Raw genomic sequence first — 25452 nt, 5'->3', positions numbered from 1 at the left:
TGCTGCTGCTATTGTCCCACGTTAGCAGCGCCCGGAACGAGACGGGACACAACCAGCCCTAGCCCCCGGGCAGCTCCCCACTGACCCCTCCCCACGCCCCCCACTCACTCCCCAACCCTCCAAGGCTGGTCGCTCTCCTGACTTCAAACAGCAAAGACTAGTTTTGATTCTATATACTAAACGGAACCACCCACTATGCACCCTGCATTTGTCCTCTTTTTTTAACATTAGGTTATCAGATTCATCTGAATTGTTGTTTCACTGTATTTGGAAGTTATCTTTGAAACTTGAAAAAAAAGTCCCTAGACCCCCACATCGTAAACACTTTATTTCATTACCTAAAGTACTCGCAGTTCTCGGCTCCCAGCCTCCTCGGGGGTTCCGCGGGCCCCCACAGCGGGAACCGAGCACCAGCGACGCCTCCTCCGCCCCCTAGGAGGCCCGGTCTGCGGCTGCGCAGAGCGCCCCGCGCGGGAGGGTCACGTGACCGCGACCGCCGCCCCCCCCCACAACATGGCGGCCTCCTGCGTGGCTGTGCTGCTGACGTCCCTGTCTCTGCCGCTGCTGCTCCTGGTTGCGTATAAGCGCTGGCGGCGCGGATGCGCGGCCCGGCACGTGATGGTCGTGGTCCTGGGCGACGTGGGCCGCAGCCCCCGCATGCAGTACCACGCGCTGTCGTTGGCCAAGTGCGGCTTTTCCGTGACCCTGCTGGGGTTCTGCAGTGAGTGCCCGGGGATGTGGGAGGGAGGTTGCTCTCTCAGACTCTGACCCTGCGGCTTTGACCGCCGCAAGAGGGCCGGGGCGGGACGCCGCTCTTCTCTCCCCTCCTCTGGGCAGCTCTCCGAGATTGGACGAGCCGAGTTCCTGCCCAGCCTCTACCCGGTGGGTCTCCGGGAACAGGCAGCGTTAATCGAGCGCCTGCCGCAAGCTAAGTGAGCTCGTTGCATAGTACCGACGCTCCTAGTGTGTGGACAGACAGACTGGAATCAGGCGCGTGCGACGGTAGGGCCAGTGCTAGTGGCCACGTCTCGTTGGGGCTCCTGTTGTCAGGCTGTGTCTGAGCGGATAACTTGTCTCTTCAGCATTTCTCAAGTTCGGTGCAGAATTCTGCAGACAGGAGATGTTTTGTTTGCACCGCATGTCCAGGTTTTCCCCTCACTGTGTAGCGGCAGGGGTGTCTGCTCCTCCATCTTCCTCCATGTTGACATCTTTAGAGGGTAGCTCAACCCTCGCTGTCAGGCAGAAGCACCGGTTGCCCTTGGTCCCTGCTGAGAGTCTCCTATCCCAGGGTGAGGGAATGGAGTGGGACTTCCTAGGGTTCTCCCTGTGGTGAGATAAATCCACTAAGCAGGGAATCTAGATCAGTTTGCAGTGCCTACTGTGTGCCAGGTATTGTGTTAAGTAAATAAAGATGGTAAGATTTGGCCCTCCCGTCTGGGGTATTCTAGTGGAATCCAGATAGGAACTGGTGTCGTTCTCTGTTCTGGCTGCTGAGGAACAGAGAGAGGTTTGGAAAAGTCTTATTTTTCAAAATGCCATGATTCAGCCTGTTGGGAAGTCATCACACTTTGAACTAGATCACCCTGTCCAATACATTAAAGGGGACATTTTTTGCAGACTCCAAACCCCACGATGAGCTATTGCAGAGCGACAGAATTCAGATTGTGAGTTTGCCAGAACTTCAGAGACTTGCAGGTAGGATGCGGTCAACTGCAGATGGCCTTGAATCTGTGCGTGTGTGTGGGGATTCTGCAAATTGCCAAGAATTCCTTTGGTAGTGACAGTTGTTTTTTGACTTGCAGTTGGGCCCCACATTCTCCAATATGGAGTCAAAGTTGTATTTCAGGCGGTGCACTTGCTGTGGAAGTTGATGTGCTGGGAGCCAGCAGCCTACATCTTTCTCCAGGTATGTCAGCGTCACCTCCCTCTCTGAGAACCACTGTTAAGTCTTATCTACTTTCCAGCCTTTAAAAAATGTACTCATTGGTAAATAGATTGCATATTTATATGTGTATATAGACTTCTGAAAACATGAGTAGAAGCTAATGGTCATGTGTCCATTTTTTTTTAGATGACCCATCTGTTCTATTTTTCTGTGTATTATGGATAGAGTCTTACATAGTATTTATTACAAATTTTAAGTGTTTCACATATGTTAACTTATTTAATTTCTGATAGTAATCTGAAGAAGCAGGTTCTTGTATTGCCTGCATTTTAGAGATGAGGAAACCTAGACCCAGAGAAGTTCTGTAAGCAGCCCATTGTCACACAGCTAGGAAGTGCTGGAGTCAGGAATTGAAGCAGGTAGTCAGTTGGATTCTGAAGTCATACTCTGAAACTTTTACCATAACTGCTTATTAACATATAGAAGCATCTTCTTTTCACTGGCTGCATTGTATTCCACTATGTGATGTACCCTAGTGTATTTAGTGTCATCGTAGTGAACACTCAGATGCTTCCTGATTTATTTTTACTTTTACAAATATTACAGTGAAGAGCATCAGTGAACATACTTTTTTGCAGTTTCTTCCTTTGGGTAAATTCCTGTGGGTTGAAGTGCTTGGCCAGAGTTCAGGCACCTTTAAAATGCTCTGGCATATTGCTGGATAATCCTAGAGTAAGTTTGGGTCAATTTTTCCCCCATGCAATGGGGGTGCCTCTTCTCCTGTGTCCTTACCACCATCAGCTAGCGTTAGGTGTGTTAGAGTTTGCATTCCAATAGACGAAACATGCGCCTCTTTGTTCCATTATTCATCTCCTTGATTATTGATGATCCTGGACTTCTCAGGTTGGCCAATTTTTATTTATTTTTTGGTGAGGAAGAAGGGTCTTTCTTCTGCTTATCTATTATCCAGAGCTTTGTAAAGATAATGAACTCTGCCAAGTTTGTTGCAACCGTTTTCACTCAGTTTGTTGCTGACAGTGACCCAGGTTTCCTCCCCTTCATTCAAGCCTCTCTTTCTCAGAACCCACCAGGCTTGCCTGCCATTGCCATCTGCTGGTTTGTGGGCTGCCTCTGTGGGAGCAAGCTCGTCACTGACTGGCACAACTATGGCTACTCCATTTTGGGTCTGGGGCACGGCCCCCGCCACTGCCTTGTGCTGCTGGCCAAGTGGTGAGTGTCTGGGAGGAGGGTGCAGACACCTTCCCCAAACTGCCGTAGGACGAAGGGTCAGCACGGAGTCTCAGTGAAGGTGGTTCTCCATGTGTTCCTTGGTAAGTGCAAGGCTGAGCGGTTAGGCTGCTGCTCATTACAAGTGATAGAAACAGGCCTAAGTAAAGGAGGGCGTTTATTGTTTTCTTACTTTTACAAACATGAATTTGCATGAAATTGCAAGTCCAGAGAAATGGCTGATTTTGAGCTCAAAAGGGTGTCATTCGGGACCCCTGTCATCTCTTTCCACACTGCCTCCTGGAGGTGCTTCTCAGGGGTGGGGAGCTCCCCTAGCTCTCATCCCCCCGCCTCGGGCTCAGTGCAGATAGCATGCCTCTCTTACTGGCTCATGCCCACCTGCTGTCCTCTGACCCCGCTGAGGCTGGGGTGGAGTTGGGGGCTGTTGTAGAACTCCATTGTCTCAGGCTTGGAGGAAGGGCTCAGCTGCAAGAGCTGGGTGCACCCAGACCATATCTCCCCCAAAAATCTGGGAGCTGCTGCTGGATGATGGGGATGCAGGCCACAGTCTACTGCAGCTGAGACAGGGAGAGAGAAGGGCCTGCGGGAGCAGGTTGGACACGGAGCAGAAAGAGTTGTTTGTGTTCTGAGCCCGAGTGTGTCACATCTCCCTTGGTGGACCTCAGGCCATTGGCCGGCTGCCGCCTTCCCCAGATGGCCGTTTCCCTGGTGGTGGTAATGGCAGTGGCAAACAGTTGTTGAGCACTTGCTGCATGCTAGGCCCATTATCCCATTCAGTCCACAATGCCCCCTGCGAGGATGTCCTGTTACTATTCTCCTTCACAGCCTAGAAAACTGAGGCTGACCAAGGCTGACAGCCCTTATGCAGCTATTAAGTGTGAGGCCCCAAATTTAGTCCTTAGCAGTCCAGTTCCAGAGCCTTCCCTGCCTCAGGGAGGAACAGGCCGAGATACACCAGAAGCATTACCTAACCTTGAGTTGCTCCTTTCCCAGTTCTTTTTCAGTTCTGCCCATGATGGGGCTTGAGTCTCAGTTGGGAGCTAATCTGTTGTTAACTAACCTTTGCTAAATTCCTCTTATAATGCATGGAGCCCCGTGGCCTTTGCAGTCAACAGTGCAGTGTGGTTAAGATTTAGTAAGGTCTTTATTGTATTTTTTCTTTTTGTGGCAAGAGAGACTGGATTTTCCCTTCTGTAGTGATACTCGGTTTCCTTTTAAAGTAACTGTTGAAGCTGAAAGATGATAGGACATAAAGGAAGATGTGAAGGAAAAAATAGTACAGGTGGAACTCAGAGAATGCAGACTCTGAGAAGGTGCCTCACCAGCACCTGATTTAGACCCCAGCTCCGCAGTCTCTTCTAGAAGGTGCTGAGTCACACTGCAGGGTGGTAGCAGAGACGCCGGTCATAGGCTGGGATTCCCAGCTGACCACTGATAATGTCTTTGCAGGTACGAGAAGATCTGCGGACGCCTGTCCCACCTGAACTTGTGTGTGACCAACGCGATGCGGGAAGATCTGGCAGAGAACTGGGGTATCAGGTAGGGCCCTGGGGAGGCGAGGGGTCCCTGTATGCTTCGTTCCAGCTGCAGTGCCTGCTCGTCGTGTTGGCGAGGCATCTAGAAATACCCAGAGGCCTGGCAGATGATTACTGGTTCTGGGAAGCCGAGGACGGAGGCTGGAGCTTCTTTCCCAGCCAGCCAGACAGTCCCCGCAGTTTTGGTCTTAGGACAGCCCTCTGTGTGTCCCCAAGTAATTCTAAAGCTCCTTACTGTTGTCTTGGATCCCCTAAGCACCCTTACTTTCTGGATCCTCCTGCGCTCTGTGTTCCGTAGGCCTTTTCCACCCCTCCCTAGAGTCTCCCAAGTGGTCTCATTGCAGAGCTGTGACCGTCTACGACAAGCCAGCATCTTTCTTTAAAGAGACGCCCTTGGACCTGCAACACCAGCTCTTTGTGAAGCTGGGCCGAACCTACTCTGCATTCAGGGCCTGGTAGGTCTGCGTCTTCAAGCATTAGCTGCCTTCTCTTGCACGTGCTGCTGTCCCGTGTCTTCCCTGTCCCCCTGTTGCTGTCTGACCTCCCCGTCTCCTTGCTGCAGACATGGGAATCCACTCATCCAGGGATTGGCAAACAGTGGTGGCAGGCCTGCCCCCTATCTTCATAAATAAAGTGTTACTGGAACGCAGCACATTTTATTTTATGTGTGTCCATGGCTATTTTTGTACTACAACAGGAGAGCTGAGTTTTAGAACAGAGACTGGATGTCCCCAAAGCCTAAAGCATTTACTCTCTGGCCCTTTAAGGAAACATTTATCCCGTGCTAAGCTGGAGGCATCCTTACCTCCTGCCTGCAGGTTCCTGGCTCTGGCGAGGTCTGTGGACCTGTGTGTTCTCTGGGGTGTCTCACTGGCTAAGTGGAGGCCCTTGGTGCAGCTCTTCACACAGCTGGTTGTTTGCTGCTTTCAGTGACCAGTTGGGTATCGTGTCCTCATCCTAAGTGAGGAAATGATAGGAACAGTAAGCCCCATGAAGGCAGGGGCTAAGCCCTGAGGATGCAGGGGCGAAGGAGTTTGCTGTTGTGACCTTAGCACCTGGCAACAGAGATATTGTTAGAGAAAGGAAGCAAGGCCTCGGGGCGTAGGGTTGGCCTGGTGGCTGTGATGTGGCCGCACTCCCGACCTTCGGAGCCTGTGGGTCTTACTCTGGTGGGAGATGGCAGCCCTGGGGCCCGTGGGCCAGCTCTGTGGCGTCTCACAGCCTTTCTCTGCTCCATCAGCTCAGAACCCTTGGACCCGGCCTCGGAGAGGTCAGCCTTCACGGAGCAGGATGCTCGGAGTGGGACGGTGACACGTCTTGGAGGGCGGCCAGCCCTGTTGGTCAGCAGCACGAGCTGGACAGGTCTCAGGACCCTCCTGGGCACGCGGGGCTCATTTGCGTGGCTGGCTGAGCCTAGGTTCTCCTTGCCCTGGCAGTTTGTGCCCTATATGCTGAGAAAGGGGAGGGCTGAGCTGGGAGGACAGTCATCTGAAAACTGGCCTGTGACCCTCAGCTGTCTTTTCTTACAGAAGACGAGGACTTCTCCATCTTGCTGGCTGCATTAGAAAGTAGGTGTGTGGCTGTGACCAAGAGCCGGGCTAGTCAGGGGCTGTTGGGCTGTGAGGTGCCTGCCCAGCCTTGCATGGCGTCCTCGGCAGCATGTTTCTGCCCCCAGAACACTGGGCGGGCCAGCCTGAGGACACGGGAGGTGGAGGTGGCAGCGAGTCCCCACTAGGGTCACTGGGTGGCCAGCCGTAGGTCCGAAGGACTGCCTCCGGGACAGTGAACCTGTGAGTGGGAGTGGTGTCCCCCTCGGCTCTGCTGCCCCCTCCCCGAGTCTGAACAGATGATCCTGGTCATCCTTTATTGTTTCACACACAGAGTTTGAACAGCTGATCCTGGATGGGGAAAGCCTTCCTTCTCTGGTCTGTGTGATAACAGGTACCGCCTGGGACCATCCGTGTTCCGTATGAAATGGGGTTAGTGGAGCGGGTAGAAGGCACCTGCCTTTATTGTGAGGACTGCCTTCCCCACGTCATGCACCTGATGTTCCTTGTCTCGTTATTCCTCACCACCACTCTCTGATGTAGGGTTTTCTACACCAGCTTGACAGAGGGAGAAACTGAGGCTCAGAGGGGCCTCATGCAGGGCATGGAGTCCAGTTGGATCTCTTAGAGCATGATCTCAGGGATCCTGGCGCTTTCCACTTCTGCAGTGATTCCCAGGCACATCTTTCTCTTTTTTTTTTAAAGAAAGAGTGTATTGTCCCATGTAAAGCTGCTTCCAGAGTATGGCTGGAGGAGGAGGGTCCTGGGTCAGCTGCCCCACCCTGCACATTGGACCTTGTGGCTCCCGGGGGCAGTGGGGGCCCACTGCACGTGCCAGGGCACAGGGCGGCGCATGTGAGCAGCTGTATCAGGTCGGCACTCTGGTGCCTGGCCAGTTTATCCTGACCACCTCCCCAGCACAGGGCCCGCTGGGCACAGGTTCCTGGGGGGCAGGGCTGTGGACTCAGTAGTCAGGGCTCACACCCCTGGGGGTGGGCCTTCTGCTCCTGCCCTCGCAGGGGTTTGTCAGGCCTGGGGTTGGGATGGGGCCAGAGATGGGCCTGGTGCAGTGACTTGTATTTCCTGTGCAAGGCAAAGGTCCTCTAAAGGAGTATTACAGCCGCCTTATCGACCGAAAGCGTTTCCAGCACATCCAGGTCTGTACGCCGTGGCTGGAGGCCGAGGACTACCCCCTGCTCCTAGGTAACGGCGTCCAGCGGGAGGCCTGCAGCGAGAGGGCTGAGATTGAAAAGGGATCCTGGGGCAGGGGACAGTTTTTCTGAAAGAGGCCAGGTAGTAAATATTTTACCAGCCTGTCTCATAGTCTTTGTTTTCACAGCCCTTTAAAAATTAAAAGCCATTCTTAGCTCAAGGGCCGTGCATATACAGGCCCCAGCCCTACCTTGGGCCCTTCTCTGGGGGCATCCGGGGCAGGGAGATGCACCTGCTAGGAACCTGTGGGAGGAGCTCTTGGATGAACTGCAGGCGATGAGGCCGTTTCCTGGTGGGCCCAGGAGCTGTTTGCCCAGGGATTCTGAGAGGGTTACATCTCTTTGGCCTCACGTGCTCCATTTAGTCTTGCTTTGCTCTTCCACGCATCTGGGCAGAAGGGCTGGGTGTTGGGTTGTGGCCTGTTCCCTGAGTCTGGGAGGGCAGTGTCTGGGGAGGTGCAGGGATGATGCGCAGACAGTGCTGACCCTCCCAGCAAGAAGCCTCCGCCCTCCTCCTCCCGCCTTCATTACCCTGGGGAGGGGAGTGTAGGCTGGCTGTGCTGTGCCTCTAGGGCCTCACCTTCCAGCGGCCGCCGGAGCCCTTGGTAGGCAGGACTTTCCCGCCAGTGTTTCGTGATGTGAGGTTGTTTATTTGGCTTTACTTTTACAGTGGCAGCTGGTTCTCTCTCTTGGGTCTGCTATGGGTTCTTTTTCTAACAAAATGTTCTGTTTTAACCATTTTTCCATTTTTTAAAAAAAATTGTATTTCCTTTTCCAAGGAAAAGTTTATTGAGGAAAATATTCTTTCTTTTCCTCACCCACAATTTTTTTTTTCTTTTTTTGAGAGGGCATCTCTCATATTTATTGATCAAATGGTTGTTAACAACAATAAAATTCTGTATAGGGGACTCAATGCACAATCATTAATCCACCCTGAACCTAATTCTTATCAGTCTCCAATCTTCTGAAGCATAATGAACAAGTTCTTACATGGTGAACAAGTTCTTACATGGTGAACAGTGCAAGGGCAGTCATCACAGAAACTTTCGGTTTTGTTCATGCATTATGAACTATAAACAATCAAGTCAAATATGAATATTCGTTTGATTTTTATACTTGATTTATATGTGAATCCCACATTTCTCCCTTATTTTATTATTATTATTTTTAATAAAATGCTGACGTGTTAGGTAGATGCAAGATAAAGGTAGAAAACATAGTTTAGTGCTGTAAGAGGGCAAATGTAGATGATCAGGTGTGTGCCTGTAGACTAAGTATTAATCCAAGCTAGACAAGGGCAACAAAACATCCACGGATGCAGAAGATTTCTCTCAAAACGGGGGGTGAGGTTCTAAGCCTCACCTCTGTTGATCCCCAATTTCTTTCCTGATGGCCCCCCTGTGACTGTGCCTGTCTTAGGTTGTTCCTCCCTTGAGGAATCTTACCCGTCTCTGGCTAACCAGTCATCTTCCGGGGCCATACAGGGAAATGTAAAGTTGGTAAGTGAGAGAGAAGCAATATTGTTTGAAAAGGTTAGCTTTTTACTTCTTTGCAGATTTATGCCCTGTGGCTTTTATGCCCAGCATTTGTCTTGAGGTATCTTTACCACTTGGAATAATTATGATACTCGGTAAATTCGATGAGGCACGAATTCTACTTAAGGGTTGTAATTAGGAAGGAAGAAGAAAAGCTATAGAAGTAGCAGGTGGAAGAAAACATGGGAAGATTGATTATTTCTTTGACATATCTTCTTGTAGAGTAACATAAGCATGTATAGGTTTTAAACTACTAATTAAATTGCGCACACACATTAACATAATAGGAATACAGTTACATAACCAAAGCAGACCTACAATTACCAGCCATCTCCAGTAAAACCATTTTTCCATTTTTAAGTGTGTATCCAGCTCAGTGGCACTAGTTGCATTCACAGTGTTGTGCAATCATCACTATTTCCAAAACATTTTCATCACCCCATGCAGAAACTTTGAACCCATTAAGCAGTAACTGCTATGGATTCTTTTAAAATACATTGTGGTTAAGTAGAAAAGAGCAATTAGTTTAAATAAAAGTAGTAGTGTCAGGCAGGTAGTTTTCAGATAGGGCTGAATGGCCAGGAATGACAGTTGGGAAGCGCCTCTGTGCCCCCACCCTGTGCCAGGCTGCTTGGCCAACTCCAGCCAGTTGTGGGGCTAGGGTGCAGTTACCCAATTTGCACTCCCCACCAAAGGTGTTGATCCAGTTCTTTGGGGATTTGTGTGCACAGGGAGCATGGCCAGCGCTCTGACGGCCCCTTGCTCTCACCTGCAGGGTCAGCGGACCTGGGTGTGTGCCTGCACAAATCCTCTAGTGGCCTGGACCTGCCCATGAAGGTGGTGGACATGTTCGGGTGCTGCCTGCCTGTGTGTGCCCTGGACTTCCAGTGGTAGGAGCAGAACCGAATCTTCTGGGAGTTAGGTTCTCATTCAGCACCTGGGCGTGGGCGGTGGTGGGCGGGATCAGTGCAGTCAGGATTGCTCCAGGAATGTCGCTGCCTCCCCATCCGTGCCACACGGCCAGGTGGCTCTAGACATTCAGAGCTTTTGTGGTTCTTGGGGCTGGGCTGTGCCCCACTGAGGAGCTGGCTTCCACAGAGCTCATGCTGAACAGAAAGTAGTGTCTTAATACTCTGCTCAAGGGGGCTTGTGTTCCCAGGGTAGACTGGTGCCTGGCCCTGCCTGCACAATTTACATGGCTTTTATTTTCCTCTGTCCCTGTTGTCTGATCTTAAATGGTCTATTCGAATCAGTTAAATGAGCCTAATTCCCTGTCTCCACTCTTCATGGCAAAGCTGGGCATTGGAGAGGGTGGTGTTAGAAGAGGCCTTAGAAACAGTGGCCCCGCTGGGTGCTAAGAGCCAGCCTCTGAATGGTACACACAGGATATCAGACCTGAGCTCTGGGCACATAGGGATCAACCTCTGCTGGTTATCCAGCCTGGCGTGCTGAGCCTGCCTCAGGGCGGTTGCCTTTTACTTCATTTCTCTGCTGTGGAATTCAGACAGAAATGCAGAACTCACTGAGTATATTATTACAAGAGCGTGTAGCAGAAAAGGTCCAAATCCTTTTACTTCCTCTCCTTTCCAGAATAGGTTTGGATTTTTAGTGTGTATCCATCCAGTTTTTTTTTTATTCACACGCCAAATCTAAGAACAGGTTGACTGAAACAGGACCGACTGTTCCTGGCCCTCACTTAACCTGTGGGTGGGGTGGGGGGTGCAGATCTGGGTAGGCACATGGACTTCTGTTTCCTTCTCCAGGCAGCTCTTAGGCCTCCCTCTGTTCTTCCTCCGCAGTTTACATGAACTCGTGAAACACGAGGAAAACGGCCTGGTCTTTGAGGACGCGGAGGAACTGGCGGCTCAGCTGCAGGTAGTCACGTCCAGGCTAGGGCTCCGAGGGTTTGGGGCCTGGCATCACGCCACGCTCCCTGATGTCTGTGCAGGGGGGGGCAGATCTCTGCGGGCCTGGGTGAAAAGCTGAGGGAGGGAGCAGCAGTCATAGAGGCTGGGCCTCCGTGGATTTGGGGGAATTAGGGCTCGCCCCACCTGCCCTCTAGGTTTATGGGCTGACACCACACAGAGGGTGCCAGAGCCAGGCGGATCCTGTGTGCTATTTGGGGAGTGATTGGATCCAGGAATGGAGAGTGAGAGTGAAGAGCTTCCTGGACCAGCCTTGTGAGATGGGTGGGAGTCTTTAAAGGATACTTATTTTTTTATGACAAAAAGTAATACATCATTGGTCTTGACAGTTCAGACCAACAGGTGGCAAAAGTTTCTGGAAAGGCCAAGACAGAAAATATTTTAGGCTTCACCATCGTCTCTGTGAGGATTTCTCATTTCTGTTATGGCATGAAAGCAGGCACAATCTGAACAAAGGGGCATGGCTGTGTTCCAATAAAACTTTATTTACAAAGATGGGGGTAGGGCTGCTGCATTTGGTGCACAGCTGTTTGCAGATGCCTGATTTAGTTTAGCAAAGAGGGAAAAGATACAGGCTGGATGGTGCTGGGCAGAGGCGAGGGGCAGGTGCTGCTGTTGGAAGGAAAAGCCCTGCAGAGACGCGGTGTGTGGGGAACACTGCAGCCTGGCTGTGCTGTCGAGGGGGAGCGGGTAGGAGACCCAGCCTGCCTGGGGCCTGAGGGCTCTCCCGTGCCCGGTGAGGGAGGGGCTCGCCAGGTCGGTCATATCACAGTTTGAGGTCCGTTAGCTGGCCAGACAGCGTGGAGGCTGGGCCAGAGCAGAGGCCTGCTGGGGGCTCCGGGAACTGGCGGGGGTCCCTGAAGTGCCGTGATGGAGGGTTTCAGTGGGAACGCTGGCCTGGCTACCTGTGTCTGGGGTGGGGCCTGGGCTGGGTGTGGGGAGTGGGAAGCGGTGATGAGGTAAGTTCTGGTCTTTGTTTCTTTTAGATGCTTTTCTCAAAGTTTCCTGATCCTGCTGGCAAACTAAACCAGTTCCGGAAGAACCTCCAGGAGTCCGAGCAGCTCCACTGGGACGAGAGCTGGAAACAGACGGTGCTCCCCTTGGTTATGGACATGTGACCCCCTTTGGCCAAAGACTGAAACCCCCTAAGCGTGTCCTTGTGCTGGACGTTATGCAGAGAGAGACCCTCACGCTGACGTCCAGTCCCTGGGCAGACGCTGTAGAGCAGCGCCCCCCAGTGGACGGCAGCTGACAGGAGCGCCTGCAGAATGAAGATACTTTTTAAAGTAACTTCAGGAGTTTGTGGCCCAGGAAACTGGTTCAGCCTGGTTACTTCTTTGGAGGCTCTGAATCACCTCTTTTCTTCTGTTGTGTGAGGGCCCCCCTCCTGCCCTCCGGTGTGTTACTCTACTGTTACTTGCTTGTGGCTTCTTTGACATTTCTTCGTCCCTGTCTTTGTCTCCCGGTGTCTGCCTTCCCTAGCATCTGCCCTGTTGGGTCCTTATTATTTTGATTCTTGCCTTGAATCACAAGGCTGCACTGGGAGAGCATGAAGACCTGCACAATAGGCTTGGCTTTCGGAGGGACATGTGTCCAGGTTGGGGGAAATCATACTCGGTACATTTTTATTCCACATTTTCCTTCCTGATTTATGGGATTTGCTTGAACTACTGGCAGAAAGCACATACTTGAACAGCTTATATTTTATTAGAACACAGTTTGTGGTTCCTGATTCTGAATTAATAAATTAAGTCATTCAAGTCCAGTGAAAGTTTTATCAGCTTTCCCACATAAAAATTCTTTCCAGGATAGTGATTTAATTTTCCCTTTAATCTTCAAAAATGTAGACTTACAGCGTCAGTTTCAGAATGGCCATTTCCGAGTGCTCCTCATAGGAGAACAGTTTCTGGTCATGCTGTGGCACTTTTTCCCATGGGATCCCGGCCCGGCCTGGAGACAGAGCACACGCATCTCAGGGTGGTGGGGCTCGGGGCTAGGAGGCCACCCAATCAGCGAGGGTGCAGGACGGACCTGGGGGTGCATAAATGATGGTTCCAGGCCCCATCTAGACACTCAGAACCAGCCTCCAGGGGTGGGATGAGTTTTTAAGCAGTTCGTAGCAGGTTTGCCATCTCTACCCACCGGGCCATGCCCGGGCCTGGCAGTCACAGGCCCGTCTGGGTCCCTGTCACTTTGCACTGGTCCTCCTCCCCATCACCAGGTACAGCTTAGGAGGAGCCAAGACGTGAGCCATTTCTTCCTGAGCCTCCAGCCTGGCATCTCTTCACAAAGGCTGGACACGGGTCAGAAGGGACTCATTCAGGTCTGAAGAGCGCTTGGCAAGGACCATTGTCATCACTGGTTTTTATGAATGAGACATTAACATTCATAAAAATGAAGTGTTAGACATATAAGTGTAGAAGTGTTTATAATTCTGCCATCCAACTACAATAACTGTTAGTTGGTATATATTCTTCTAGATTTTCTCCCTTATGTACATTAATATGAAGATGATGATTTTTAAAAATAAAATGGGCTTAAACTATTTATGCTGTTTGGCACATTGCTTTCTTCCTTTAAATTGTAGTGTGGGTATTTTTAGTGTCTGAAGGATCTTTTTCAAGGCTGCATAGCCCTCTGTCAGTGGGACACAGCACATGTGGCGGCATTTGGGTTTTGTCCGTCAGCAGAGGATGCTATGGGTGGGGCTTTGGGGGCGGGCTGGGGCACACAGGTGCCGCACTGCTGCCAGGTTGTGTGCGGAAAGCCCTGGTTGGGCCTGGCATGTGCTGGGGATTGCAGGGTGGTGGTGCAGGGCACCCGGCGCCAGTTGGCCATGCGGCGCCCCCTGCACCCTGGTGTTTCACTGCATGAACTACCCCCCTCCCTGCCAGAGCACCTGCGTCGCTGCACATTGGTCTGGGGCTTTCTGGTTTATCTCCAGGTCCTGGTTTCTTTCCTGATCTTTGCCTCACTGGAGTCCAGTGTAGGGCCAGCACAATGGCTCTGCAGGCCTGGGTGGCCTCGCAGCAGCCCGTCCCAGGGCTCAGGACTCACCCAGCCCTGTGGTGAACAGCTGGCACGTCTCCGGGTTGCGGACAGTGAAGGCAATGTAGGCGTCAGGTGCCCGCTGGTCCTCCCGGCAAGCAGAGAGCCTGTGCAGGACCCCGACCAGGGACAGGATCGTCTCCGGACAATACAGCACATCTGCAACGAAAGCCTCAGGCTGCTGGGAGGGACGCCATCCAGGATTCCGACCGCAGCATGGGGTGCTGAGCCTGCGGACCTCAGCCCAGGCTGAGGCCTGGAGACAGCAGTTCCGTTAGTTTTGTGCTACTGGGTGGGAAGAAGGTGAGGGGTCACACAGGAAAGCCCTTGGAAGAAAAGCTGCCGAAAGACACGGCAGCAAATGAAAAATACCCAGGACTCACTGGTGTTCTTTTAAAGACAAATCAATTCTTTGCCTGAGGCCTATTCAGAAGGCCCTTAATGAAGCAAAGCTGTCTTTGCCTCCGACTTCCTGTTTTCGGGGGCCTGCGGCTTTGTCAGCTGCAAGTGGGGGGACACGCTCGGTCCCACCCCTCAGCCGGGCTCGCAGGGAGTGAGGCGAGGGCCACTCAGGCTCTGCGTTCTGGCTGCTGTGGACCCGAGACACAGCACGGCCAGCTTACAGAGGGACTGGGTGAGCTTGGCAGGGGGCAAGGGGCCTTTTGGTGGCCATGCCAAACACCACTTCTCCCAAGGACCCCATCTTTGCACCAGAAATGGGCGGTCCTCTCCTTGTGGGGCTCATCTCTGAAAGACACTGGGGCAGGCAGGCAGAGCCCTCGGGCTCAGAGACGCAGACAGGCGGTGACAACACAGAAGTGCGTGGAGCAGGCAGGAGGAGGGTCGGCAGAGGTGGGGGCACTCAGAGCTCCTTCCCTGACCGGGGCGCCACTGTAATCGGACCTGTGACACGTGGAGGAATCAGACAGTCCAGGGCCATGTTTGCCTTGCACCTGCAGACTGGGGGCAGCAGACGTGCAGGTGGGGCTGGTGTTTGGCTCCCCTGCTTCATGGGGCTGCCCCAGCCATTTCGTTTTGGGTCTGGGGGAGGGACATGATAGTCTTGTCCATTCAGCTGCAGCCTGGCTAAGAGGTCAGACTGGTTTAGTGCCCTGAGGCCTGTTCTGCTCATCTCAGGCTTTGCTGAGAAAAGGTGGGTTCATTTATGACAGAACCGTTATAACAGAAGCATGTATGGCCACTGACTCAAACAAGAGGGCTGTGGCTTTAAGGCATCCAAGAGGCATCACCCTGGGGGCCCACAATGACCTTTCTGGAAGTCCTGTCACTCCCTGCTCTACCCAGGCAACGTCCACTGTTTCCTGCCCAGAACTGGGAGCTGGATGGAGCTACAGCAAAGCCACTCACTCCAGTGACCTGGGCCGGGCATACCTGCTGCGATGACAACGTCTGGCTGGAAGGCAGCGAGCTGAGGGGCTGTCACGATGTCCCAGTCCAGCTGGGCCACCATCACCCTGGGACTCTCTGAGTCTCCGGTGTTGTGTCCTGGGTGCTGCGCAGCGGCAGTGGCACCTGGCTCCAACGAGAGACCATTGAGAAGGATATTCCCTCGGAGCTGCTCAAGGACACGGCTGTGACAGTCACTGAAGACGTATGCTCTGGGACAGCACATCTTGCAAATGACCAGGCCTGTGAGGCCGGCTCCACTGCCGAGCTCTAAGACAGTCCTGGGTCAGAGAAGAGGACGCGTGTCTGCTACTGTATCAGGGCAAACCTGCCTTGGTGACCTGCCCTGCAACACGAGGTCACCTGTGAGTGAAGGCCATCGGGTTCTCTATTGCCCATTCTGCAAGATAGAGTGCGGCGTTCCATGTGACCAGGCCAGTGGTGCCATGGGAAATGATGGCCGTGCTCTCAGAGAGCGTGACCGAGTCTCCAGAAGGCTGGACCGAGACAGGAGGAGAGAATTAATCCAGTCACCAGGAGACAAGGAGCTGGTGTTAAAAAGAAAAAAAAAAAACCCACAGGATATTTAAAAGACTCAAGGAGAGAAAATAGCACATTCTGAACTTCAGTGAGGACATGATTTGCAAAGAGTTGTACCCCCTTCTGGGGATGAAAGGGAACCAATTCACTGTGTTGCAAAGTGAAGAATCAAGCCTCTATTCTGCCTTTCCTCTAGGAGCTGTACCAGTGGGTAACCAGATAGCAGGTGAGGGGAGCCACCTCTTTATAAAATTACTCCAGCTAATGAATGAAAACCAGGTGACAGAGCCAGAAAATTACCCTTCTGCATCCCCAACTAATGAATGAACCTAAGCTTTGAGCACCTGTAAGTGCTACAATTAAGAGTGAAAAACAGAGACGATGTGTCTCCTAGAACCCCATGTTGTGTTCTTGCCAAAGGGTCAAATGGACATGAATCTGAGCAGGGCTCTGAATCCAGCCACCAATTTGTGGGAAACAGGATAGAAGAGCACACCGAATAGCACCATATGTACGCAACCAAATCTAGCCTCTGGAAAGCTCTCCAGGCCAAACCACCAGGGCTGTTTAATAGAGATACTGCTGGGAAAAGAGAGAGATAAAGGGAGGCTTCAAGTCAGATCTAGTTAACGACTAACGCTGGTGTCTACAGAGGTGCACCCAGAAGTGAGAAAAGCACAGGGATTATACTTAAAGGCAGATGGCAGTTACTTTTCAGGGAGGAAGGGCTGGCCCGTGAATGGGTTGGATGGAGGGGTCTCGTGGAAAGGCTGCCGAAGTTCTGTCCTTCGACTGGAGTGGCAGTTACCACAGTGGCCACCTTGCAACAATTTGGTAAGCTGTACATTTATTTTGTGTATTTTTCTGTACCTGTGTTTTATAATAAAAGGTAAAAAACAAACAAATACAACCCAAGATCCTTCTGGCTTTGTGTGCAGAATGGATTTCTGTGGGCCAAGAAGCTAGAAGACCAGTCAGAAGGCTGAGACTGCTAACCTGTAACAACTATCCATCCATCAAGCATTTATGGAGTACTGAGCACCAGGTCCCTGCTGGGCAGTTACTGTGCCTTGCTTAGTTTACCCTCAGGTCCCCCCATAAGACAGGCATGACTATGTGTTGAAGTGCTTGGTTTAGTGATGAGGAAACCGAGGCTCAGGGAGGTTACCTGACCTCACCTAAGAGCTGATGAGTCAGGACTTGGACCCATGTGAGGCTGCCTGGAGCCTGAGTCCTCGGGTGGAGGAAGGCAACTGGCTTGTGTGTGTGTGGTGGCACGTGTCCCCTACCAGCAGATAACTCCGGTAGCACTGGGGGTGCTCCTTGGCTGTCAGGACCTCCGCCAACGCCTCATACAGCTGGTCCAAGGGCTCCTTGTGGACAGCCTCATGCTGGGGGCAGGCAGAGGGAGGGTGTCAGACAAGAGCATTACGTTGAATCGTGAATCAAAGGTTCCATCTGTTTGCTCTGACTTGTAAAAATGGCTGGAGGGCTTTCGCCAGATTTGGAGGGGAGATTTGGGATGGAATGATGTAACATAGGCCACCTGGCATATAAAAATTTCATTTGGTGGGGGGATCTGGGGAGTATCTTGGAGAGGTGTAGAGAGGGTGGGGTCAAGCATATAGTGTAGGGCAGTGGAAATGGGGTCACGTGAGGCAACAGACAGCCTGTCCTTCTGTTGATGTCATGGATGGAGTAACCCAATGGTGCTTTTAAGTGTACCCTGGCAAAGCCACAAGCCAGGCACCCCACACTGAAGGGAGTGGCTTCATCACTGGGCAGCTCCCGTCTTGTGCCCCATGGCAGCAGGGTGGCCATCCCTCTCCTGGGGTGCTGGGGAGACCTGCTGGCCACCACTAGATGCACCATGTTGGTGACAATGGGGTGGGAGGTAAGAGAGGCTGGACTGCTCTGTGTGCTGACCTGTCCGGGAACACAGCCCTCGTGTCCGGTGGCCCACCGCAGCGGGTCTGTGGCAGAGCACCGAGGAACAGCTTCCCTGAGCTGATGTGAAACCCAACAGGTGTGGGCTTATGCTTAAACTCCATCCTGTATCAGTCAGGAAAAGAGCCCACACCAGGTGGGTCACTGGGGAAAAGGTAATAAAGGGAACACGTTACGAAGGTACTGAAAGCCCTAAAACTTGCAACAGGGAACCGTGCGGCAATTCAGAGATTGGTAACAGCAGGAAGCTGTCAAAGTCCCTCCAGAAAGACAGAGGGAGAAGGTGGGCTCTCCGTGCTCAGAGGCCGCCTGGTAGGAACGAGAACCTGCACTGGGGGGAGCTGGGACCACAGAGGAGAGGCAGCCGTGGTGGAGACCCCTTGGAGCAGAGAGAAATCCCCTGGCCTCTCCCTTCCTCCTGCCCTCCGTGGCCTCTCACTGGAACCCAGCTGGGAGCACTGCCGGGGAGCCCCTGGACATATGGGGGTTTGCAGAGCAGGCAAAGGGCACGGAACTGAGCTCAGCTCCAAAAAGCAAAGCCAGGCAGATGGGCCACTTTTGGAGACCCAGCCACTGGCTGGCTGCACACAGACAATGCCCGTTACTGACCTTTTTGATGAGCTCTGAGAGAAAGCCCTGGGCATACTTCACTGACGGTGGGTGATTCACGCACAGAGGATGCTTCACAGTCTGTGACAAAGGACACAGTGTGGGTTGCTGGACAGACCCCCACCCATGAGCTTCAAGTGGATAGAGGGCAAACTCCAGTGACTCAATCCTTTAGGAAAGGCATGTACAGACACGAGTGTTCTGGCCCCAGCGGCCTTCCTGCATCTCAGAGTCATAAGATACAAGCTCTTTCCTAAAAAAATGTCTCTGCTACAGCAGCACAGACTGTGGCAGTATTTCTAATGCCCATTCTGGGCAGAAACATGGGGCATTATGTGCTCAAGCTAACACCCTGCTATAGGCTGAATGTTTGTATCGTCCCTAATTGGAATGTTGAAGCCTAACCCCCAGAACCATGGTAGTTGGAGGCGGGGCCTTTGGGATGTGATGGGTCATGAGGTGGAGCCTCATGAATGAGATCACTGACATTATAACAGAGGCCCGAGAGAGCCCCTTGCTCTTTCCACCACATGAGGACACAGCGAAAAGACAGCTGTCTGTGAACCAGGAAGCGGGCCCTCATCAGACCCTAAATCCGCTGGTACCTTGATCTTGGACACCCCAGACTCCAGAACTGAGAGAAATAAATTCCTGTTGTCTATAAGCCGCCCAGTCTATGGTATTTGTTATAGCAGCCAGGATGGACTAAGACGCACCCCTTCCCAGGGCAGCCAGCACGAACAAAAGTTTGCAGTGAGGACAACCGTGGGACTGTCTGGCTTCCTGGGAGAGAGCCCAGATGCCAGGAATGAGGCCGAGGCCTGGCACCTGTCCCGGGGCTCACATCCCCCGTCGAGGAGTGGGCAGGAGCCAGACTGTGATGAGTGGGGTGACGGCCAGGATGGGGGACGGTGGGGGCCCTGCCTGGGAGGCAGTGAAGGTGGAAGGGGCTCTCCGGGGCAACCCTTCAGCTGAAAGCCAGAGAAGCAAACAGCAGGGGAGAGATCTCAGGCAGAGGGGGTAGCTTCTGCAGGCTCCCAGGCAGCCACGGCCTGGCATTTGGGGAAGGGCATGGCAAGAGGGGCAGTGAGAGGAGGGGCTGGGTCATATGGGGCCTACTGGCTGAAGGGACATGATTTTACCCGAGGGCAACAGATACCCACACCATCCTCAAGGCTTTCTGAAAAAGAGAGCAGGCTGCAAGACATCGACCTCAGAGATCTCTGAGCTCACATCCCCACGGGCTGGATGGCCCTGGATGCCTTCCCTAGCTACGGCTGCATCTTCTCCATGTGGTGGTCAGATGGGCAACCTTGGTCACCTCCACACAGCAATTCTTAGCCTGGGCTTGGTGGTGGGAGGAAGGTCTGTGAATCCCCTAATTTGTACACAAAATGTATTCTTCTGGTGCATTTTTTTCTGGGGAGGGAGTCCATAGCTTTGGGTGTTCAGATGGGTTCATGACTCTGAAGAGGGTTGAGAGCCCAGATACAGACTTATGTTCACTCAATCCACATGGCCAGGCCACATGAAGTGCCAACTGATGCACCTTAAGAGTCCACACCCCACCTCTGCAAAGGAGGGGACATCTATGTCTAGAAGACACGAGTGCCTTCTTATTTTTCCCTTAAATGTGAAGAAATTCTCTGAGCGGCCACCAAATGCTAGATGTTCCCACAGCTGTTATCTTGCTTTTAAAAATCCTCCCCCAGATTCCCTCCTCGCATGCAGATTTCTGTGTATTCTGACATCTTCATCTAAGAAAATGAAAGAGCTGGAGCTGAGATGCTGTCACCCAAACACAGCACCTTTCCTTTTAAAGGATACGAGTGCCCACACTGCGCTTCTGTCACGTCTTCATGCGCAGTCAGGAGGCTAGTGATGCGCCCCACTGACTCTGTGATCCTTACCTTCTGCAAAATATTCAGCAGTAGCTCAGAACCTGATGAGTCCCTTAATTTCTCTTCCAGGATCTATTCAGAGAGGGTGGGCAGGAGAGAGAGAGAAATCTCAAGGGCATTTTCGCAGGAACATTAAACATGCAATAGGACATGTTGGCAAAGCGCTGAGTGATCACGCCCCGGGGACCTGGGGGCCACTGGAAGTGGAAGCTACAGGCGGTTGAAAGTCTGAACTTGAGAAATGCCTGCTTACATCTGGATGAGTCGGAGGAAGAATGCCAGAAGACAGACCATTGGTTGCATTAGTCCCGGTTACTTCGCCTCCCCTGGGTCACACAGCAGCTCCATGGCTGAACTGGTCAGCCAGCAATTATGGGGGGAGCCACGGCATCAGGGCCTGACGGGCTTGGCCTGGACTTGACATCAGAGCTAGAATGGACATCAGAACGTGCAGATGCCAGGCCTGGTTATGCAGCCCTTGCCTACAGGGGAACTCCAGCCTCGCAGTGAGCTCAGACCATCCCAGCTAGTGTGTGACACCTGACAAATAATCTCTCCACAGCAACTTATCATGCTCCAAAAGGCCTATACAACCTGGCCCTGGTCCTCCTCTCTGACCTCATCTGCCTCTACCTGTCCCGTCCCTGCTACTCCACCCCAGCCACACCGGCCTCCTTGCTGTTCCTTAGCTGCAGCAGCTTGTTCTCACTGGCAGGGTGAGAACCACTCCTGGCTGCTTCACTGTACAGGTCCTGGCTCAGGCGTCACCTTTTTGGGGAGGTCTTCCTAACTCGTTTGATAATATATTTCTTTCTTTTGTTGACTTTACAGCCACTGTCATCTCCTGGTATTTTCTTATTTATTCATTTACCTGTTTATTCTCCAGCTCTCTCATCTCAGCAGGGCCTTATCTGTAGTGTTGTTGATCCCTGGAGCCTGGCTCATGGAAGCCATTCATAACCATTCAGTGACAGAATAAAAATACTAGCTAACACTTACTCTGAGCCAGGCACTGTCTCAGGTGCCTCATACTCATGCAATCCTGACAACAGCTCCAGGAGGTGAGTATCATTATATCCCCTGCTTAATAAGAAAACCACGGCACAGAGAGATGCAGTCACTTGCCCAAGGTCAGCTTGTATGTGGGTTGGGTCAGGATGCAAAACAGGCAGGCTGTTCTCCCAGGTCTGAGCTTTCCACTGCTGCACTCTATTTCTTTCTAATCAACCGTTTTGGTTAAATGAGAATGGTATTGATAGTACTCACTGCATGGATGTTGTGGGCCAGCCTAAGTGTCTAGCATGGGCCTGGTACAGAGTATGCACGCATTTCATGTAAACCATTATGGTCGATTTGAATTGGGTCCCAGGGATGCTATTATGAAGGTTTTAATTTTGGGTTAAAAAAATGTACATATTAATTTCTGATGGGAAATGATAAGTCAGAATGCTCAATGGTGTATGTCAATGAAACACAAATGACTAACCACCACCCTGTAAGATGGGGCAGACTTAGGGAGGCATATATCCAAACTGAGTCATGACAGTGAACTCATGAATTATAAAGGACGCAGGTCATTAGAGTCCCTGTGTCGGCAGAATGCTGCCGCAGTCATTTGCCTATGTAGATGGCCGGTCCGCAGGGCATGAGAGGTGAGACCTCCCAGTATCTTCCATCAAAGGCCTAGGAGCCTCAAGCTGCCTCTGGGAGGTTTCTGTCCAGTGCGGATGACGCAGAGGACACCCAGGGCTGCGGGGGTCTGTGACCAATCAGTGGGCTCACTGCAGTGTGGTCTCCCGCTGTCGAGGACGCTATTTAAATAGGCGGCAGCAGCTGTTACCCAGTGGCTAGGATAACTGCTAAAAGAAAAGTAATGAATTTGATCGTGAACTGCTCAAGACCCTCAAAGCCCGAGTCAAAAGGGGAGTTGGGAGGAAATCCCGCATTGCTTGAATTCGTGGGGCCCAGCCTGCAAATGCAGCCAAGCGGGGGGAGCCCAGGGGAGGAGGGGCTGATGGCCGAGTGCGGGGTGGGCCTCCTGCTCCCCGCGGCCGGCGCGCGGGGCCTGTGGACCCCCGCGGTCCAGGACCCCACGTGCGACTTCGCGAGGGCGCCCAGAACGTCACGTGGCGGGGTGGGCGGGTTTGGGAGCCCAGAACCCGCCCCACCGCCTCCCGCAGCCGCTCCCCGCGCGCCCTGTTACCCACCTGCCAGGGGAAGGAGCGCAGCGAGCGAGCAGCCAGGAAGCGGCGCTCGAAATTCCTCAGCAGGCTCGCAGCCTCCGCGGTCTGCTCGGGCGCCATGGCGGGGGCGGGGCTTCGGCGTTGCCCCGGGAGACGGAGCCGTACGTGGGGACCAGGGGCGGAGCTTGGGGGCGGGCGCGCGCTCAGAAGGCGGGCTTAGGGCGAGGGCGGGTCCTGGGGCGGGTCCAAGCGCTGAAGGGGCGGAGCCAGATTTTGGCGCCAGGTTCGTGCAGGGCGGGTGGCGTCGCCTCTCTGGCGGCGTCCAGTCACGCCAAGCGCCAGGTAATCATTATCGAGGAGGTCCCTGCACCTCCTCGAGGGTCTCTTGGTGAGGCCCGCATGGGCGGACACGTCCCCCTCCGCCTGGGCGAGAGGGAGTCCCGCCGCCCGCAAGCCGCCTCCTCAGGCCCAGGGCCGCGGGCCCGGGCGGCGCCGCCCTGCCTCTCCTTGGAGAAGCGCGCTCGGGTCAAGGCGCCGGTGCAGGAGCTGGTCCCGAATGGAGGACGGGGAGAGACGGTCGGAGGCGGCGGGGGCGGTGAGCAGGGGACTCCCTGCAAGGCGAGCTCCCCGCACCGCCGCCAGCAGCCGAAACGTTTCCAGAGACGCCCTGAGTCCTGTCAGGCGGGCCGCCCCGGCGGTCCCGACCCCGTACTGCCCAAGGCTGCGCCCTGGAAGCGCTTCTCCTGAGGGACCTCGGAGGTGGGCACAGGGAGGCAGGGAAGCGGTTCCCCTCATTCCGTGGTGTTCTGCCTTGAGGGGAAGCAGGACAGACTGCGGGGCCCACGGGGCTGCCTGCGGAGTTTGAAGTGCGTTCAGAGTCCAGCACGTTTGCCCCAACGTCTCAAGAAAGCCCGTCTGGAAGGGTCTTGAGAAGGAGCGCGTTGGACGTAGCTGCAGACGGCGGACGCGGGCACAGATGCCATCTTACCACTCCTGCAGACCAGAAACCCTGCAGCCTGCCCCGCTGAGAGGGCGGGAGAGAAGAGTGCATTCCCGCAGCGGTTGTCCTTCCACCAGGAAGAAGCGAGCATACAATCTGACACCAGAATTGTTAATCTTTTATTTCCTCAACACTGTTGATTCAAACAGAGAGGGTGGACTGTGGCCTTACAGCTGGGTCAGGCGCGCAGGGTCGCTCCTGCTGTTTTGATCCTCTCTGCCTGTAGTTGACAATGAAAACCAATGGGAACAGGTCAGTTAAGCTCGTAAATACTGGCTTTATTAACGCACATAATAGCTATTAATTACCTGTCCTTTGAGGAGCAAAAGGGCATGTACACTTAACACCAGAGTGAGTAATACTGTATGATATCATGCTAAGATATTAATAAATCCAGGCTGGTCCAGCCTTTTCTGATGCTGTAAAAACAGATTGGGAAGCTGTTTGGGGAAGGGCCCCGAGTGGGCCGCAGCACTGACCCGCACCCAGAAGAAACCTTTATTTTGCTGTGTGAACTCTCAGGAGGGACAAGGTTCATAAGGCTGCACATCTCAGATCTGAATCTGGAAGAATCAAGGCACTGAAGGGATTTCTAAGGAACCATGGACTCACAGGTGTGTCGTGTTGAGGTGTAAGTGAAGATTAGAACTGCTGTTTAACACAGAAAGAAAAAATTCCAGGTGGTGTTGACATGGCGAGAAACATTAGGACATATCCCAGAGGTCTTGCCAGTGGCAAGAGGGGATATGTATGTGCACATGCGATATTAAAGATGTAACTTCTGGATTTGGGGGCTTTCTTTAATAATAATAATAGTAGTAATAATAAAAATCTAATGCATTTTAACTGTATGGAATGGTTGCCTTTTAGAAATTATGCTATGGGAATGGCAGTTCAATCAGTACATAGTTTTCCTTTATCTCCCCTATAGCTAATGGTTTCTGTAGAAAAGGATCAATTGATTTCTTTCTAAAATATTGCTTCACGGTACAGAGTCCTTCATAGGTCATGCTTCAACTTATAGGAAATATTTATAGTTCAAGTATAAATTGCGTTAAATGTAGGGTTTTTGGTGGAGTTAAGGTAAAAAAAAGTTCTGACTTTCCTTAAGCTGTTTACAGTGTTCGGGAGGTCCCTGTGCTATTGAGACAGGAACTATATTAAAGTAGAAGAATGGACAGGGTTGGGTGTAATAAGGAATACGAAAGCCTGTTCTAATGCTGTAACTATTTTTTTTTTTTAATAATTATTTTTTATTGAAGGGTAGTTGACGCACAGTATTACATTACATTAGTTTCAAGTGTACAACATAATGCTGTAACTATTGAGAGATTTTAGGAAGAGGTGCTCCAGGGCCATGTAATGCTTTGATTGGTGGCAAAACCAGTGTTATGGGTTGAATTATGTCCCCCAAAAAGATACGTTGGAAGTTCTAACCCCTAGTGCCTAGGAATGTGATCTTATTTGGAAGTAGTCTTTGCAGGTATAATTCATTTAAGATGAGGCCATCCTGGGTTACAGAGAGCTCTAAATTCCACGACTGGTGTTCATATGAGAAGAGCAAACACCGCGTGAAGACAGATGCAGGGAGAAGACAACCATGTGACAGTGGGGGCAGAGATTGGAGTGACATCTACACACAGAACAACACCAAGGGTTGCCATTGCCAGCAACCACCAGAAGCTAGAAGAGGCAAGGAAGTATTCCCCCCTACAGGTTTCAGAGGGAGGCTGGCCTGTTGACACCTTGATTTTGAACCTCTACTCTCCAAGTCTGTGAGATAAGAAACTTCTGTTGTCTTAAGCCACTCAGTCTGTGGTACTGTGTTATGGCAGCCCTAAAATGCTAAAACAACCAGTACATACTTTTTGGGGCCCATTGAATAATGAAAATGACAGCTCCTTGTTAAAAAATCAAGAATTCACAAATAG

General features: G+C 52.3%; 2 protein-coding genes across 6 annotated transcripts; one reads left to right on the top strand and one right to left on the bottom strand.

Moving 5' to 3' along the window:
- The first annotated feature begins 484 nt into the window (after positions 1-484).
- ALG1 (ALG1 chitobiosyldiphosphodolichol beta-mannosyltransferase) lies at positions 485-13433 on the top strand. Of its 2 annotated transcripts, none has more exons than XM_036931708.2 (13): positions 485-721; positions 1618-1695; positions 1847-1906; positions 2953-3115; positions 4583-4672; positions 5013-5123; positions 5909-6030; positions 6198-6236; positions 6550-6609; positions 7308-7418; positions 9737-9851; positions 10761-10836; positions 11873-13433. In XM_036931708.2, the coding sequence occupies exons 1-13, from the start codon at positions 514-516 to the stop codon at positions 12002-12004; spliced, it is 1365 nt and encodes a 454-aa protein (XP_036787603.2). In that variant the 5' UTR covers positions 485-513; the 3' UTR covers positions 12005-13433. The 2 variants fall into 2 exon arrangements, with proteins under 2 accessions (XP_036787603.2, XP_036787602.2); XM_036931707.2 differs by having other exon boundaries at positions 487-721; positions 1803-1906; positions 2967-3115.
- On the bottom strand, positions 12698-22650 carry EEF2KMT (eukaryotic elongation factor 2 lysine methyltransferase). 4 transcript variants are annotated; one of them, XM_057487627.1, is made up of 8 exons: positions 22546-22650; positions 20348-20410; positions 18438-18518; positions 17171-17272; positions 15705-15838; positions 15327-15622; positions 13944-14093; positions 12698-12917 (listed from the first exon to the last, which is right to left on the bottom strand). In XM_057487627.1, the coding sequence occupies exons 1-8, from the start codon at positions 22639-22641 to the stop codon at positions 12880-12882; spliced, it is 960 nt and encodes a 319-aa protein (XP_057343610.1). In that variant the 5' UTR covers positions 22642-22650; the 3' UTR covers positions 12698-12879. The 4 variants fall into 4 exon arrangements, with proteins under 4 accessions (XP_057343610.1, XP_036787608.2, XP_036787609.2 ...); XM_036931713.2 differs by having other exon boundaries at positions 12698-12836; XM_036931714.2 differs by lacking the exon at positions 20348-20410 and having other exon boundaries at positions 12698-12836.
- Between the last annotated feature and the right edge of the window lie 2802 nt (positions 22651-25452).

Source organism: Manis pentadactyla, chromosome 10 (assembly GCF_030020395.1).
Source record: "Manis pentadactyla isolate mManPen7 chromosome 10, mManPen7.hap1, whole genome shotgun sequence".
NCBI lineage: Eukaryota > Metazoa > Chordata > Mammalia > Pholidota > Manidae > Manis > Manis pentadactyla.
Note: the sequence above shows the minus strand (reverse complement) of the source record. Positions and strands in the feature narration are given on the sequence as shown.